The sequence below is a fragment of the Vulpes lagopus genome, chromosome 7, assembly GCF_018345385.1.
Source record: "Vulpes lagopus strain Blue_001 chromosome 7, ASM1834538v1, whole genome shotgun sequence".
NCBI lineage: Eukaryota > Metazoa > Chordata > Mammalia > Carnivora > Canidae > Vulpes > Vulpes lagopus.
Window position 1 is genome coordinate 122675855 of NC_054830.1, and position 19422 is coordinate 122695276.

The 19422-nt window shown below is 37.7% G+C and overlaps 1 protein-coding gene across 1 annotated transcript in view; it reads right to left on the minus strand.

Moving 5' to 3' along the window:
* Positions 1 to 19422, minus strand: part of HSD17B4 (hydroxysteroid 17-beta dehydrogenase 4) — a 93661-nt gene that overhangs the window by 57605 nt on the left and 16634 nt on the right. Inside the window, exons 5-8 of the mRNA XM_041761292.1 lie at positions 18976 to 18997; positions 18818 to 18864; positions 16874 to 16958; positions 15120 to 15307 (exon numbers count right to left, since the gene is read on the minus strand). Coding sequence (XP_041617226.1) covers positions 15120 to 15307; positions 16874 to 16958; positions 18818 to 18864; positions 18976 to 18997 — 342 coding nt within the window. The remainder of the gene's footprint in view (positions 1 to 15119; positions 15308 to 16873; positions 16959 to 18817; positions 18865 to 18975; positions 18998 to 19422) is intronic.

The window sequence follows — 19422 nt, forward strand, 5'->3', positions numbered from 1 at the left end:
TTAAGAAACAAGAACAGAGAAATATTAAAGAGAAGGTAAGAGAAATTTAAGAGAAGTTAAGAAAAAAGAAAAGGGACAGAATTAGGTCTACCATACATCTAACTGACATATAGAAAGAAGAGAGCAGAAGAATAATGCCTCGAAAGATGAAGGCCAAAATTTTTCTGGAACTTATAAAATTAAAAAATATAAACCATGAATCAACAGATCAAGAAATCAATGTAATAAGCTGAACATGCTAGACACATAAAAAGAAATGCATGCCCAGATATAGCAATGAAAGAATAGAACACAGAAGAGGAAAACATGATCTTAAAAGCACCAGAGAGAAGAGTAAACCTCTATTTAAAAAACGATGATTCAACAACTATTAGAATCAGAAGCAAGTGGAACAGATTCATCAAAAATGCTGGGAGAAAAAATAAATAAATAAATAAATAAATAAATAAATAAAATGTTGGGAGAAAATAACAATCAGTCTAGAATTGTAGTCCCAGAAAAATGGTCTTTCAAGAAGGAAAATGAAATAAATACGTATAAGATTAAAAAAAAAAAGTGAGAGAATATATAAAAAACAGAGACTAAAGGAACTTCTAAAGGGCATATTCTAAGGAGGTGGAAAATAACCCAAAGGAGATGGTAAAAGATATAAAAAATGATAAACATATGTAAGTCTAAAAAATATTTTCCATATAAAATATTAACAAGGTAGGGGTGCCTGGGTGGCTCAGTGGGTTAAGTGTCTGCCTTCAGCTCAGGCCATAATCTCAGGGTCCTGGGATGCAGCCCCGCATCAGGATACCTGCTCAGCGGGGAGTCTGCTTCTCCCTCTTCCTCTGCCCCTTTCCCCACATGTGCATGCTCTTTCTGTCTTTCTCAAATATATAAAGGCTTTAAAAATAATGACTATGATAATATCTAATTTAAGAGTTTAAAAAAGAAAACTACAATAACAGAAAGTAATAACACACGAGTCAGAAAGTGGATGACTAGGTTTAAAGTGTTCTTGAATCCTTACAACGTTCAAAATAGGAGTCAACACATCATTTAAGGTACCAGCAAAATAAAAGAAATAAGCATTCAGTAACCTGTTGGACATCAGCCTTAGCAATAACTTTATGGATATATCTCTTTAGGCAAGGGAAATAAATGCAAAAATAAACTACTAGAACTACACCAAAATAAAATGCTTTTGTACAACAAAGGAAACCATGAACAAAACAAAAAGGCAGTCTACTAAATCAGAGAAGATATTTGCAAATGACATATCCAATAAGGGGTTAATATCCAAAAATATATAAAGAACTTACACAACCCAACACACACACACACACACACACACACACACACACAAAATGCAAATAATCAGATTAAAAATGGGCAGAGGACCTGAAGACATTTTTCCAAGGAAGACATACAGACAGACGCCCAGACATATAAAAAGATGCTCGACATCACTAATTATCAGGGAAATGCAAATCAAAACACAATGAGCTTTTACCTCAGATCATTCAGAAATGGCTAGTATCAAAAGGTCAAAAAATAACAAATAATGGGGAGGATGTGGAGAAAAAGAAATCCTCATGCACTGCTGGTGGGAATGTAAACTGGTGCAGTCCCTGTGGAAAACAGTAAGGAGGTTTCTCAAAAAAATTAAAAATAGAAATGCTATATGATCCAGTAATTCCACTACTGGGTATCTATCCAAAGAAAAAAAAAAAGTTATTTAAAAAGATATATGTACCTCTATGTTTATTGCAGCTTTATTTACAATAGCCCAGATACGGAAGCTACCCAAATGTCCATCAATAAATGAATGGTTAAAGAATATGCGGTATATATCTACAATGGAATATTACTTAACCACAAAAAAGAATGAGGTCCTGCCATTTGTAACAACATCAAGAGACCCAGAATATAGTAAGCTAAGTGAAGTTAAGTCAGAGACAAATTTCCGTATGATTTCATTCATGTGGAATCTAAAAACCCAACCAAACAACCAAAAACAAACAGAAACAAACTCATAAATATCAGAGAACAAACCAGTCATTGCCAGAGGGGAGGACTACAGGGAGATAGGCAAAATAGTGAAGAGGATAAAGATACAAACCTCTAGTTATAAAATAAATAAGCCACGGAGAAGAAATGTAGACCACAAGGGGTATCGTCAATAATATATCATGAGGATCAAAAACAAACTGAAGGGATCCCTGGGTGGCGCAGCGGTTTGGCGCCTGCCTTTGGCCCAGGGCGCGATCCTGGAGACCCGGGATCGAATCCCACGTCGGGCTCCCGGTGCATGGAGCCTGCTTCTCCCTCTGCCTGTGTCTCTGCCTCTCTCTCTCTCTGTGACTATCATAAATAAATAAATAAATTTAAAAAAACAAAAACAAAAACAAAAACAAACTGAACTATAAAGTATTTAGCCATGTATTTATTACTTTTTTAAAAAAAAAGGATAAGGGAAAGAAAACCAAACATTTTCTTTAAGTGTTGCCCCTTGGGGGAGTCAAAGGAAGTCGGATGAACAGGTAACAAAAGACAGATGCAAGTTATTTGTAATGCTCTAGTTTGAGGGTGACAGCTAGTCTTCAAGATGGGCCCAGTGATCTCCACCTACTCTCACTCACCCCTTTTTTTTTTTTTTTAATTTTTTATTTATTTATGATAGTCACAGAGAGATAGAGAGAGAGGCAGAGACACAGGCAGAGGGAGAAGCAGGCTCCATGCACCGGGAGCCCGATGTGGGATTCGATCCCGGGTCTCCAGGATCGCGCCCTGGGCCAAAGGCAGGCGCCAAACCGCTACGCCACCCAGGGATCCCTCACTCACCCCTTTTTTGTGGTCCCCTCCCACAGTGTACCACAGACCAGTGTACCACAATTGGTCTGTGTGACCGGTAGGATAGAAGTGATAGTATATCACTTATAAAAGTTAAGTTATGGAAGATATTGTATCTTTTGTTTTGGTGGCTGTTGCTCTCGTTTTCCAATTATTAGCTCTGGGGGAAGCCAGCTGCCATATTAAGCGCAGTCCTATAGAGGGGCCAGCAAGTTGAGAACTGAAGCCTCCAGAAAACAGCTAGGAAAGAAAGAAGGCATCTTATTAACAGTCATCCACATGCTTGGAAATGGATGCTCCAATCCAGCCAAGCTTTCATATTACTGGAGTCTCAGCAAACATCTTCATTAAAACCTCACTAGACACTAGAGACCCACAACTTCCCAGCTAAGTCATTCTAGATTCCTGACCCCAGAAACTATGTGAGATAATAATTGTTTATTGTCTTAATCCACAAAGTTTTTGAATAATTTATTATATAACAATAAATAACTAACACAACTTAGAAAGGTATTCATGGGTATTAACTTATGATTGTTTTATTTCATGTAAAAAACGTAAGCTATATACATTACTTTTGATTTATCAAACATATTTCAAAGGGGGGAAGTGAAATTGCAAATGTCTCCACACATTAACTAAAATTCAAACTCTATCAAATACTTTTTTTTTAATTTTTTTTTTTTTTTATGATAGTCACAGAGAGAGAAAGAGAGGCAGAGACACAGGCAGAGGGAGAAGCAGGCTCCATGTACTGGGAGCCCGACGTGGGAATCGATCCCGGGTCTCCAGGATCGCGCCCTGGGCCAAAGGCAGGCGCCAAACCGCTGCGCCACCCAGGGATCCCTCTATCAAATAATTATTATGATAACCTGTGAGTAGGTATTTAAGAGGAAGCAAAGAAAAATTCTGGGGCAAAATAAATTTTCAGCTTTCCTAAACTATAAAAGAGTAATAAAAACAAAAATAATAGCAAAAATTTACTATCTGAAGGATCTTTTTAAAATGATCTACAACAACTTGGGGACGCGTGGGTGGCTCAGCAGCTGGACATCTGCCTTCGGCTCAGGGCATGATCCCGGGATCCAGAATCAAGTCCCACATCAGGCTCCCGGCGAGGAGCCTGATTCTTCCTCTGCTTGTGTCTCTGCCTCTCCCTATGTCTCTCATGAGTAAATAAATAAATCTTTTAAAAAAAGAAAAATTATCTACAACTCTCTTACTTTACAGAAGACAAAACAGGTCCAGAAAGATTAAGTTAGATGTCTAAAGTAGATCTTATTTTCTAAACTTCTTTTACTAGAATATGGTGGCCATATAGAATACTACACTAATCATTTACCTAAGACTTCTACATTCTCCAAAAACAAAAAACAAATTTTCAGTTTTTCTTGAAAACTTACTGCTTCCCAAAGTGTACAGCCAATGGCAAAAAAAAAAAAAAAAAAAAAAGACTAAGGCAGCAGATATCTAGCAAATGAATGATGAACACAAAATTCTAAATAGCGTTTATCTCTTGGCATGAAGCAGAGGGGTAGAAAAGAAGATACAAAGTTAGATTGCCAAGTTATCGGTAATGCTGCAATTCCAGGGTGGAGTAGCAAGTTCATGACTATTATATTTTTAAACTTTTCGGGGGATCCCTGGGTGGCGCAGCGGTTTGGCGCCTGCCTTTGGCCCAGGGCGCGATCCTGGAGACCCGGGATCGAATCCCACGTTGGGCTCCCGGTGCATGGAGCCTGCTTCTCCCTCTGCCTGTGTCTCTGCCTCTCTCTCTCTCTGTGACTATCATAAATAAATAAAAATTAAAAAAAATAAATAAATAAAAAAAATAAAAAAAATAAAAAAACTTTTCTTCTTCCAATAATACTAGGAAGTGTTAAACAGTAACACTGTTTTGCATATATGTAGTATTCTACTTAAAAGGAAAAAAGATGAATTGTAACTGTCCTTCATATAGTTTGGTTTCTTGAAAAAGAGCTACCATGATATGAATAGGAAAATATAAATAGTTTTTAAAATAAGGGACTTTTAAAAAATGGCCTTGTTGACAAGGAAAAGGGAAAAACAAACAAACAAACAAACTGAGATCTCTGGTCCAGTTATTCTACATTAAAGCAAATTGGTCAGGCACAGCTTCTTCTTTTTTTTTTTTTTAAGATTTTTTTTTTTAATTTATTTGTTCATAGACACACAGAGAGAGAGGCAGACACACAGACAGAGAGAGAAGCAGGCTCCATGCAGGGAGCCCAATATGGGACTCGATCCCGGGTCTCCAAGATTACACCCCAGGCTGCAGGCGGTGCCAAACCGCTGCGCCACCAGGGCTGCCCTCAGGCACAGCTTCTAACAAAGAATAGCAAATATATACTTGGTATCACAAATCCCAAGTTCTAAGATGAATGTTAATGCAGATGTGAAAAGTAAAGGTTACTACAAACAAGTATTTGTTCCATGAAAAACCTAATTTTAAAATAATTTCACTCATCAATTGTATTGAGCCATTTCAGAGAAACAACTTTTAAAATATTATTAAGATTTTCCTTTTAGGAATGTTAAAAACCAGAAGTATTAAAAACCACATGGTTTTCCACTAGTCAAGTATTCTGTGTATTATATAACCAAGTATAAGATTAGGATCTCAGGGATCCCTGGGTGGCGCCAGCGGTTTGGCGCCTGCCTTTGGCCCAGGGCGCGATCCTGGGGACCCGGGATCGAATCCCACATCAGGCTCCCAGTGCATGGAGCCTGCTTCTCCCTCTGCCTGTGTCTCTGCCTCTCTCTCTCTCTCTCTCTCTGTGACTATAATAAATAAATAAAATTAAAAAAAAAAAAAAAAAAAAGATTAGGATCTCAATCATACACTTAAATTTTACATTCTGAAAGAACAAAGTTGGAAGGCTCACAGTACCTGGCTTCAGGACTCACTATATAACTATAGTAATCAAAGCCACTGGTAAAAGGACAGGCACAGAGATCAGTGGAACAGAACACATTATTCAGAAACAGACCCACACCTAACAGTCAATTGATTTTTTCACAAATGGGCAAAGGCAACCCAAAGAAAGAATGAGTACTAGTCTATAGGGCAAATGAACTAGTTTCTTCAACAAATAAACGGCTTTTTTTTTAAAGAACAAACTATTGTATTAAATAAAACAAGAGCTATGTGGACTTTATTTGGATCTCTGTGGAATTAGCCAACTCAAAAAAGGTATCTTTTATCTAATTAGTTATAATATTAATTTGGTATTAGGTGATGTTAAAGAATTACTTTGCTTGATGTGATGATAGCATGGTGGTTATAATGTCCACATCTGCCTGAGATAAGTTTCCAAAAATGTATTAGGTAGAATATAAAGTCTATGATATACTTTGAAACATTACAGAATGAAAAGGGAGACAGCAACCAAAAAAAAAAAAAAAAATCATTCTGAAATATACCCAGAGCATTCTGCTTTCCTTAACAAAGAGCTGCCCTCACAGTAGACCACCAGAGCCTTATGTGACCTGGGGAAAGGGCAATTATACAACTGGAACCTCTGTAGCCTTCCTGCCTCAACTGAGGGGAAAGGGAAGAAACAGCTAAGAAATTCTTCTGAAAGCCACAACCCAGGACTCTAACTCACTAAACAAAATGGAGATTTCATCATAAGATTACACACCATTTTTTTTCCCTCCCTGTAACTTACAGCCACGTCAACAAGGCTACAGTACAGTAACAATGGATTATAACTGAGGGCTCCCAGGATATACCCTCCAGTTAACAAGGACTTACTTTCTAGGGAGACCCAAAAGCAACAGAGGACACAGAAACAAGGCTACAGAGGGAAAAAAACCTCTAACACAGTTAGCTACAGCAGACAATAACCACAGCCTAACTCCTCACAAGATAAACTTAAAACTTCATACTAAAGGCCTGTTTACTGTGCCCTCTATTACCCCAATACATCATGTTCAGCTTTCAACAAAAATTTCAAGGCATGCTAATAGGCAAGAAAAGCACAGGTGGAAGAGAAAAGCCAAGCATCAGAACCAGACTCAAATGTAATAGAGATTTTGGAATTAGAAGAATGGGAATTTGAAATATAAATCATATGCTAAGCGCTGTAATGGAAAAAGTCAGTAACATGCAGTAACAGATGGCCACTGTATATAAAAGATGGAAACTCTAAGAAAAACTCAAAAGTAAATGCTACAAAATAAAACAGTGTAATAGAAATGAAAAGTCTATGAGCTTAAATGTATGTCAATAGAAACTTCCCAAACTAAAATGCAAAAATAACAATTTATTTACTTATGCATGCATTTATGCATTTACGCATTTATGTATTTATATATTTAAGAGAGAGAGTATGCACTCAAGCCATGGAGGAGGAGCGGAGGGAGAGAGTGAGAAAGAATTTTAAGCAGAATCCATGCCCAGCACAGAACCCAATGTGAGGCTCGATCTAAGAATCCTGAGATCATTACCTGAGTTGGAATCAAGAGACAGATGCTTACCTAACTGAGCCAAAAATAATTTTGAAAGGGGAACAGATATCCAAGAACTGTGGGATAATTACAAAAGATATAACATGCACAAAAAGGGAATACAAGAAGGAGAATAAAGAGAGAAACAGAAAAAATATTTGAAGTAATAATGGCTGAATGTTTTCCAAAATTAGTGAAATACACCAAACTACAAATCCAAAAGTTCACAATCTAGCAGTTTACTGCCAAAAGTCACCACCTAAGTATACTATATTCCAACTTCAGAAAAACAAGTGTACGAAAATCTTGGGAGAGGAAAAAAATGCCTTGCCTATATGTAAAGGGAGAGAATTATGTCAGACTTCTCTTCAGAAACCATGTAAGAAGCAGGACTCCGGAAGGCAGACTGAAATATTTACATATTGAAAGAAACAAACTACCAATCCAGGATCCTGTGTCAGTGAAATCATTCTCCAAAAAGGGAAAGAGATTAAGGGAAGAAAAAGATAAAATATAGGCTGAGAAAAAAAATTTACAAAACACATATCTGATAAGGATCTTATTTCCAAGATACGCAAAGAATGCTAAAAACTCAACAGTAAGACAAAACACTCAATTTAAAAATGAGTGAAAGATGTGAACAGACAGACACATCACCAGAGAAGATAGATAAATTGCAAAGAAGCATAGGAAAAATGCACAACATTATGTCATTAGGGAACTGCAAATTAAAACATGAGACACTACTACAGACCTTCAGAAAGACTACTACAGACCTTCAAAAGACTTACAGCAAGAAATGCCTGCAAAGATGTGGAGCAATAACAACACTCCCTCATTACTAGTGGGAATGCAACATGATATAGCCCTTTTTGGAAGACAGTCTGGAAATTTCTTACAAAGCTAAGTAGTCCTAGTCTTAATATACAAATCCAGCAACCATGCCCCTTGGTATTTAATCCAATACCAGTTGAAAATTTAGGTTCACACAAAAACCTGCACTTGAATGTTTATAGCCACTTTATTCATAATTGCCAAAAGCTGGAAACAACTACAATGTTTCTCATTCAGTGAATAAATAAATTGTGGTCCCTCCATACCAGGGAACATTATACAATGATAAAAAGAAATGAACCTCAGCCCTGGCTGACATTCAGGAAGAAGAGGAGAGGATGAAGAGGTAAAGCACGGTCAGCTGCAAGTCCAAGATGGCAGCAGTGGAGGAGTAGGAGACCTTAGTTTCATCTGGTCTCAGGAATTCAGCTAGATAGCTATTAAATCATTCTGAACACCTGTGAACTCAACCATAGAACTAAGAAAATAATAGCTGCAAGTCTACAATAGAAAAGCGACCATCTTCTGCAAGATAGGTACGGAGAAGTAAATCCGAGGAAAACTACAGTAAGATAGACTTGGGGTGGGGAGAGAGCCCCTGGAAGCCGGCTACTGTAAAGTGACATAGCAGTGGAGCACAAAATCAGAACTTTTTAGAAGTGTGCTCCAGTGAGGGATGTTCCTGCCTGAAAGGTGCTCAGGCAGCAAAAGTGGGGTGGAATCCTCAGTGGGACAGCATGGTCTCAGGATCCCCAGGGTCACAGGAAGACTGGGGGTGCCTGAGGATGGCAGAGTTCCCAGGCATCGGATCACGGAAGCCAGCTGTAATCAACAAACCCAGGAGGGGGCTCTCAGCTCAGGGTTGCCATAATCCAGGAACCAGGACACAGTTGGCATGACCACTCTCCAAGCAGTGGTCCCAGCAAGCAGCAGAACTGGCGAGAACCCCCTTCCTCTCCCAGGAGGAGTGGCACTCATGTGCAAACCAAAGAGGTCTGCAGGATCTGGGGACTCGATAGGAGGTCATGTCCTGAGATAGAAGTGCTCTCAGGCTGGGGGAGCACAAAGTGTGGATGGAGATAAGGGAGACAGTAGTGATGGATTGCTTTTCCCTGAGGGCGCAGAGAAGTGGGGATCCGAGTTTTGAGCTCCAGGGCTGGAGATTGGGAGCCCACCACTTTCACTCTCATCCTCTAAACAGGCATGGGAAGCCTTCAGGGAACAAAAGAATAAGCAATCCAGAGCAGATTACTTAGGCTGGCCACCTTGGCAAGGTACAATTCCCCCGGGGGGCAAAAACACTTGAGAATCCAGACAACAGGTCCCTCTGCCAGAAAATCAGCAAGGACATCCAGCCAAGACCAAGTTTACCAATAGTAGAGAACTACAGAATTCCAGCACTAGGAGAAATAGTATATAGAATTCAATGGTTTGGTTTTTTTTGTTGTTGGTTTTTTTTTTTTGATTCTCCAGTCTTTCAATTTTAATTTTTTTCTTTCCTTTTTTACAAATTTATTTTATTGGCTCTTTTTGTTAATATTTAATTTTCATTTTTTGTTATTCTATCCTTTCATTGTATTTACTTTTTTTTTTTTTTACATATAGAAGTTTTCTTTTTGTTACAATTTTGGGATCTAGTTTTCTAATAAATGAACCAAAATACACACAGAACCCAATGTATTGCTCTATTCTGTTCACCTGTCTAATCCATTATATTCTCTTTTTTTAATACTTTTTTCTTTCCTTTTTTTTGGTTTTGGGTCTCTTCTGATTTGTTTATAGTATATATTTCTCTGGGGTTGTTGTTCCCATTTTAGTATTTTGTTCTCTCATTCATCTATTCTTGACTTTCGGGACCTAATCAGTATGGACATAAATAAGATGTTGTAACTAAAGTTCAGAATAACAATTATAAAGATACTAGCAGGGGGGATCCCTGGGTGGCGCAGCGGTTTAGCACCTGTCTTTGGCCCAGGGCGCGATCCTGGAGACCTGGGATCGAATCCCACGTCGGGCTCCCGGTGCATGGAGCCTGCTTTTCCCTCTGCCTGTGTCTCTGCCTGTGTCTCTGCCTATCTCTCTCTCTCTCTCTGTGACTATCATAAAAAAAAAAAAAAAAAAAGATACTAGCAGGGCTTGAAAAAAGCACAGAAGAGACTAGAAAATCCCTTTCTGGAAGAATAAAAAAAACTAATGTCTAATCAAGTCGAAATCAAAAAGGCTATTAATAAGATGTAATAAAAAACGGAGGCTCTAACTTCTAGGAGAAATGACACAGAAGAGAGAATTCGTGACCTAGAAGACAAAATGATGGAGAATAAAGAACCTGAGAAAAAGACAGATAAACAACCTTTGGATCATGAGGGGAAAATTTGAGAGATAAGTGATACCATAACACAAAACAATATTAGAATAACTGGGATCCCAGAGAAAGAGAAAAGGGGGGGGTAGAATATATATTGAGGGAATTATATCAGAGACCTTCCCTAATCTGAGGAAGCAAACAGGCATCCAAGTTCAGGAGGCACAGAGGACCCCGCTGGAAATCTGTAAAAATAGATCAACACTCCAACATGCAACAGTGAAACTTGCAAATCTCAGAGACAAAGAGAAAAATCCTGAGAGCAGCTCATGACAAGAGATCTACAACCCAAGAAGGCTGAAACATCAGAGAGGCAGCAGACCTATCCAAAGAGACCTGGCAGGGCAGGAAGGACTGGCATGATATATTCAGGGTGCTAAATGAGAAAAACATGCAGCCAAGAATACTTTATCCAGCTAGGATCTCATTCAAAATAGAAGGAGATAAAAAGCTTCCAGGACAAACAGAAACTAAAAGTATTTGTGATCACCAAATTAGCTCTACAAGAAATATGATACAGGATCCTTCAAGCAAAGAGAGAGTCCAAAAGTAACACAGATCAGAAAGGAACAGAGACAATATACAGAAATAGGGCTGTACAAGTAATAAATGGCACTAAATTCCTAACTTTCAATAGTTACTCTGAATGTAAATGGGCTAAATATCCCAATCAAAAGACACAGAGTATCAGAATGGATAAAAAAGCAAGAATCATCTATATGCAGTGGGCAAGAAATTCATTTTAGACACAAAGACACCTCCAGTTTTAAAGGGATTGAGCAGCCCAAGTGGCTCAGCAGTTTAGTATCACCTTCAGTCCAGGGTGTTATCCTGGAGTCCCGAGATCGGGTCCCATGTTGGGCTCCATGTGTGATGCCTGCTTCTTCTCCCTCTGCCTGTGTCTGTGCCTCAGTCTCTCTCTCTCTCTCTCTCTCTCTCTCTCTCTCTCTGTCTCATGAATAAATAAATAAAATCTTAAAAAAAAAATCAACTGAGGGGTAGAAAACCATTTATCATGCTAATGGACATCAAAAGACAGCTCAGGTGACAACCCATATATTAGACAAATTAAATTTTATTTTTTTATTTTTTTTTTTAAAGATTTTATTTATTTATTCATGATAGACATAGGGGGAGAGAGAGGCAGAGACACAGGCAGAGGGAGAAGCAGGCTTCATGCAGGGAGCCTGATGTGGGACTTGATCCCGGGACTCCAGGATCGCGCCCTGGGCCAAAGGCAGGCGCTAAACCGCTGAGCCACCCAGGGATCCCCTAGACAAATTAAATTTTAAACCAAAGATTGTAGTAAGAGATGAGGAAGGATACTATATCATAATTAAAGGGTCCATCCAAAAGAAGATCTAACAATTATATAAATATCTATACCCCAAAGTTGGAAGCAGCCAATTATATAAACAAAGTAATAACAAAATTAAAGAAACACATACACCCATAATACAATAATAGTAGAGGGCTTTAACACCCCACTCACTGTAATGGACAGATCATATAAGCAGATCAACAAGGAAACAAGGGCTTTGAATGACACACTGGACCAGATGGACTTCACGGATAACATTCAGAGCATTCCATACTAAACCAACAGAATACACATTCTTCTCAAGTGCACATGAAACATTCTCCGGAATAGATCACATACTGGGTCACAAACCAGGTCTCAACCAGTACCAAAAAACTGGTATCATTCCCTGCATATTTTCAGACCACAATGCTTTGAAACTGAAACTCAATCACAAGAGGTAATTTGAAAAGAACTCAAATACATGCAGGCTAAAGAGCATCCTACTATCCTACTTAAGAGTCAAGGAAATTAAAGAATTTCAAATTCATAGAAATAAATGAAAATGAAAGCACAACTATTCAAAACCTCTGGGATGCAGCAAAGGCAGTCCTAAGAGGGAAGTATATAAACCTTTCTCAAGAAATGAGAAAGGTCTCAAACAAGGTCTCCTTATACCTGAAGGAGCTGGAGAAAAAACAGCAAATAAAGCCTAAATCCAGCAGAAGAAAAGAAATAATAAAGAATAGAGCAGAAATCAAAGAAATAGACCCCCCAAAAAAACAGTAGAACAGATTAACAAAACTAAGGACTGGTTCTTTGAAAGAATTAATAAGGGGTTCCTGGGTGGCTTAGGGTTTAGCACCTGCCTTTGGCCCAGGGCATGATCCTGGAGCCCTGGGATCGAGTCCTGCAACAGGCTCCCTGCATGGAGCCTGCTTCTCCCTCTGCCTGTGTCTCTGCCTCTCTCCTCTCTCTTTCTCTGTGTCTCATAAAATCTTAAAAAAAAAAAAAAAAAGAATTAATAAGATTGATAAACCCCTGGCCAGACTTATCAAAAAGAAAAAGAAAGGACCCAAATAAATATAATCATGTATGAAAGAGGAAAGATCACAATCAATACTGAAGAAATACACACAATTTTAAGAGCATATTATGGGCAACTATATGCCAACAAATTAGGCAATCTGGAAGAAATGGATGCATTCCTAGAGACGTATAAACTACCAAAACTGAAACAGGAAGAAATAGAAAACCTGAACAGACCTATATAATCCAGTACAGAAACTGAAGCAGTCATCAAAAATTTCCCAACAAAAAAACAGTACAGGGCCAGATGGCTTCCCAGGGGAATTCTACCAAACATTTAAAGAATTACTACCTATTCTGAAGTTGCTTCAAAGAAATCGGAAATAGAAGAAAAATTTCCAAACCTGTTCTATGAGGCCAGCATTACCCTGATCCCAAAACCAGACAAAGACTCCACCAAAAAGGAGATTTACAGACCAATATGCCTGAATGAACATAGATGCCAAAGTTCTCACCAAGATACTAGCCAGTAGGATCCAGCAATACATTAAAAGGATTATCACCATGACCGAGTGGCATTTATTACTAAGCTGCAAGAGTGGTTCAACATCTACAAATCATTCAATGTAAACACATTATGTTAATAAAAGAAAGGACAAGAACCATATTATCCTCTCAATAGATGCAAAAAAAAAAAAGCATTTGATAAAATATAGCATCCTTTCTTAATTAAAACTCTTCACAGTGTAGGGATAGAGAGAACATACTTTAATATCATAAAAGCCATCTATGAAAAGCCCACAGCAAATATCATTCTCAATGGGGGAAAACCTGAGAACCTTTCCTCAGGGTAACACAGCAGGGATGTCCACTCTCACCACTGCTATTCAACATAGTGCTAGAAGTCCTAGCCTCAGCAATCAGACAACAAAAAGAAATAAAAGGATCCGAACTGATAAAGAAGTCAAACTCTCACTATTTGTAGATGACATGATAGTGTACGTGAAAAACCCAAAGACTCCACCTCAAAATTGCTAGAAGTCATACAGGAATTCAGCAGAGTGGCAGGATACAAAATCAATACATGGAAGTCAGCTGCATTTCTATACACTAACAATGAGACTGAAGAAAGAGAAATTAAGGAGTCCATCCCATTTACAAATGCACCCAAAACCAGAAGATACCAAAGAGGTAAAGGATCAGAAAACTACAGAACTACATAAAACTACAGAACTACAGAACTATAGAACTACAGAAAACTACAGAACACTCATGAAAGAAATTGAAGAAGACACAAAGAAAGGGAAAAATGTTCCATGCTTCTTCCATGAATGTAAGAAGAAATATTGTTAAAATGTCTTTGCTACCTAAAGGAGTCTATATATTCAATGCAATTCCTATCAAAATACCATCAACTTATTTCACAAAGGTGGAATAAATAATCCTAAAATTTGTATGGAACCAGGAAAGACCCCGAATAGCCAGAGGAATGTTGAAAAAGAAAACCAATGCTGGTAGCATCGTAATTCTGGATTTCAAGTACTATTACAATGCTGTAATCATCAAGACAGTATGATACTGGCACAAAAACAGACACATAGATCAATGGAACAGAATAGAGAACCCAGAAATGGACCCTCAACTCCATGGCCAAATCCTCTTCAACAAAGCAGGAAAAACCAGCCAATGGAAAAATGTCTTTTCAACAAATAGTGTACGAAAATTGTACAGCCACATGCAGAAGAATGAAACTGGACCATTTCCTCATACCATACACAAAAATAGACTCAAAATGGACGAAGAACCTAAATGTGAGACAGGAATCCATCAAAATCCTAGAGGAGAACACAGGCAGCAACCTTTATGACCACAGCAACTTCTTACTAGACACATCTCCAAAGGTAAGGGAAACAAAGGGAAAAATGAACTACTGTGACTTCATCAGGATAGAAAGCTTTTACACAACAAAGGAAATAGTCAACAAAACCAAAGACAACCAACAGAATGGAAGAAGATATTTGCAAATGACATATCAGACAATGGGCTTATATCCAAAAATCTATAAAGAACTTACCAAATTCAACACCCAAAAAACAAACAATCCAATCCAGAAATGGGCAGAAGAAATAAACACACATTTTTCCAAAGACAACATAGAGATGGCCAACAGACACATGAAAAAATGCTCAATATCACTCGCCATCAGAAAATGAAATACTTTTACAGAGCTCATTCTGCAGATTTGTGGCTCAGAGCATTTAAAAAATCTAAGCTACTTACCCTCAGCCATAACGGTTTGGGTCATCCGTGATCCAGCAGTAGGAGCAATGGTGTTACAATGAATGTTGCTTGTCCTGCCTTCAATTGCAAGGGTATTTGATAAGCCCAGAAGACCCAGCTTTGCAGCACTGTAACTGGCCTGGCCAAAGTTTCCATATATTCCTGAAGCTGACGAAGTCATAACAATCCTAAAAGGAAAATCAATCTCTCAAAATCTCTCTTCCATGTTTTGATAACACTGCAACTCTAAGCCTTTTATTCTTTTCCCATAGTATTACATCCGTCAAAAGCAATGATTGTTATACTGTCATTAGGTTCCTACAGTCATCACTTACACATGCAAAATAATAATAAAAATAATTCTCAAAATTCAGCTACAAGGGACACCTGGGTGGCTTGGTGGTTGGGCGTCTGCCTTCAGCCCAGGGCATGATCCTGGAGACCTGGAATCGAGTCCCGCATTGGGCTGCCTGCATGGAACCTGCTTCTCTCTGCTTATGTCTCTGTCTCTCTGTGTCTCTCATGAAAAATAGAATCTTTAAAAAAAAAAAAAATTCAGCTACAGGATTTAACTATTTTAAAAAGAATCCCTGATTGGGATCAAATAAATTCAAATACAGGAATGTATGTTCATTATCTACAGAAAACAACAATAAATATTTATAAACATGAAATAAAGTGGCAACAACAAGTTAAAATTATCCTAAGAAACAGAAAAATTAGTTTGTTTTTTTTGTTTTGTTTTTTTTTAATTTTATTTTATTTATTTATAATAGGCACACAGTGAGAGAGAGAGAGAGGCAGAGACATAGGCAGAGGGAGAAGCAGGCTCCATGCACTGGGAGCCTGACGTGGGATTCGATCCCGAGTCTCCAGGATCGCGCCCTGGGCCAAAGGCAGGCGCCAAACCGCTGCGCCACCCAGGGATCCCAGAAAAATTAGTTCTAATTCTTTAGTTCTCATTACTTTGCCCCTCTCTTTCTGGATAATATTAAATCCCTCATATTCAAACAATGCCATCTCCAAAATGTGACCCATCTCACCCTACTGAGTAGACCAAGTAAAACAATTCATATCATTTATTTTCAGTAACTTTGAGAGGAGAAACTAGAACTCTCCAATAGGAACAGGTATCACAAAGAACTCAGTGGTAGTAGATGTGTGTGAACCCAAGATTAACAGGAAGGACCCTGACAGAGTCCATGGAGCCCCCTCCTGGCTCTGCCCCATTCCAAGTCACTCACACAGACACAGCCACAGTCTTACAGCTCCCAAACAGTTTATAAAGACCAACTCATGTTGGACAGTACTAGCAAGCTGGACACAGTGTTCATCTCTCCTCAGCTGGTCAGTGGATACAGAATGATACTTCAATTACAGAATAAACGTACAGCTGAATCCTCAAAGTTTCTACTGCTAGAATATCAGAGAACTCCAGGAAATCCATTCATAATGAAAAGTAGGAGGTGAAAAGAAATATAAATATATTTATATTATATTATATATTATATATTATTATATTTATTTATATTTATAAAATATAAATATAAAGTTGGCCAGCTCAGCTAATCTGTGACTAAATGACACCAATGTAATAAGAGGGTTCATGCCAAGAGTTCATTAAAAGCCTGTGCATGTGTGTGAAGAGATCTTCCTCAAATCAGAGCACTTATCTTTCCCTGCACACAAGGGACCACACACAGCATGTCCAATGCCCCGCCCCCTGCCCCCGACAGCCACACACACAACTCTACCTTCCAAACTTTTGTTTCTTCATATGATCCCAAGCTGCCCGGGTCACTTGGAATGAGCCTCGCAAATGGACTCTGTGGATTATATCTAAAACAATAAATTATTTTGATTATATATTTTGTCAAAAATTAGAGGCAAAATCAATATAAGAAATGATTTATTTATATAATATTTTGTATAAATGATTTATTTATACAATATAATTTATTTATACAAAGATGTTCACTTTATATTGAGCATTCAAAATCAACTACTGTCATATTGCTGCTCTCTGAGTAACCATTTTTGCTTTTGTCCCAATTATGTAACCAATCAATAGTCCATACCCATTCTCCTTATAATTTGCAATAAAATTATTGTAATACCTCTACACATCTAAATACAACGCTATATTTATGTCTAATTTATAAAAAAGAGTCCACTAATACAAACATCCGAAAATTTTATACATACAATTGGGACTGAACACAAACATTAGTTAAAGTGTAATGTAAAAAAAAAAAAAAAAAAGTGTAATGTATACAATTGTTGAATCACTATGTTGTGCACTTGAAAATAATATATTGTATGTCAACCATTCTTCAATAATGAAAGTTTTTTTAATGAAATAAATAAAATTTCTAAAAAAACATAATCATGACCTACACAGTTCACTGTCAAGAAATGTTTGCCAGTTGCTCACTATGTCCCTATATCCCTATTTTTAGGGACAAAAGGGTAAATTGCAAATGAGATGGGGCAAAGGAGGATCAGAAAATAGAGGGAGAGAGGGAGGAATTAAGGCAGGGGCAGAGGAAGGGAGGGAGGGATGGCGGGGGGATGGAGGGGGGAAGATTGGGGGGGTGGGGCCCATTTGTTTTTAAAGAGATGAACAGACAACCTGGGAAATGATTCAGATAGATAAACAACTCTAGATTTAATTTTATTTTTAATTATCACTGTTATTAATTTTTGTTTCAGGCTAGAACCTCAACAAATGTTTTCATGGGTATATTAGAAGAATACAAAAGTGAAAAAACGAACTTAAAAAGAAAAACTAAAAAAAGGTAAAGGTAGCCAGGTGGTTAGGAGTGGTGAGCCAGGAGTGGAAACGACCCAGCCTCACCAGAGCTGAAAGAGGGTCAAGAACATAATCCTACTTTGCCAGCAAATCCTTTCTTTCTCCACTTCTTTCTTACCCCAGTTGTTAAAGCAAAAAGAGGAAATTAAGAGCCCTTTAATAACAAATCACAAAGATGCTTTGCTTCTTCCCAAAGAACTTCTGGCAGTACATCCTAGAAGCACACTCCATCACTCCATCCATAGTGACGTAACACCTCAGCTCCCACGCCTCCCACACTTCCAGCCACCATTGTTTGTTATAGTTCTGATGGCCATGAAAGTAAAGGCATAAAGAGCAAACAAACCAAAAATCACTTTTTTTTTGCTCGTTATCAAAACTCAATCTTTCCAATGTGGCATTCCTAATGGGATTTTCCCCTACACAGGAGAAACATCTAAGGTATTCCCACCCAGTTCTCAGATCTCCAACATTTTCAGTGCCCCAGACTCCCTTCCATATCCTGATCTTGCTCTTGAAATAAGAATGCACAGGGAACTAAGCAGGTTGAAGATTTTTAGAAAGAGTTAATATGGCTAGAAAATGCTAACAACTTCTCAAGAAGAAAAAAGGTAGAAAAGAATTGAAAGACACAAAATCCTTTCAGGTAATTTCTGCCAAATGGCTTAAAATTTTTTCATTTATAAAATGTTAAAAGAAAATAGGCTACTTCCAACTGTTGTCATTTTCAGTTGTAAAGCTTAGTATTCATCATGCTCATCATCTACATTAACAGAAGCAAAAGTAAGTAGAAGTAAGTTTTTCCTTAAATGTACAAATTTCTCAAATATTAAAAGGCTAAAGGAATAGTTAGGCTCCACAGAGACATATGTTACAAACAACTTACCCCAATCTTCATCGCTTATTCTACCAAAAGAACTGTCCCTCAGAATTCTAAAAACAGTATTATACAGGTTAGATAAGGAAGGAGTATCCACTTTAAAAACTCACCAAAAACTTTGCATGCACATTATTTTACCCAAAATGAAAAAAAGAGATACTCACCCAGCATTGTTGACCACAACATCTACAATATAAAAAAATTCAAGTCACAAACATAAAAGCAAGTATATTAATTTGCATTGGCTTACAACTCATATTTCTTTCAAAATTAGGCTTTTTCTCCCTCATGGAAAAGTAAATAATAATAGCAAAAGAGTGCTATCAGAACAAAATTTTATAAAATTTTTGCTATCAGAGAAAAAAAAAAGCAAACAACAACAACAAAAAAAAAACCCTCTGATTCACAAGTTTCTCATCATGTCAGGGCTTTCCTCTCAAACTTACATATGTAAATGTTTCCACCTCCACCTTCTGCCAAAATTCTATTTATATAATCAGCTGTTGCTCAACTCTTAGGTTCTTAGCATTCACTGGTAACCATAAGTCACCCCTCATTTAAACTCAGAATTCACTCAAAAAGTTTTAAGTTTAAAAGATTTTTCTTTGCCA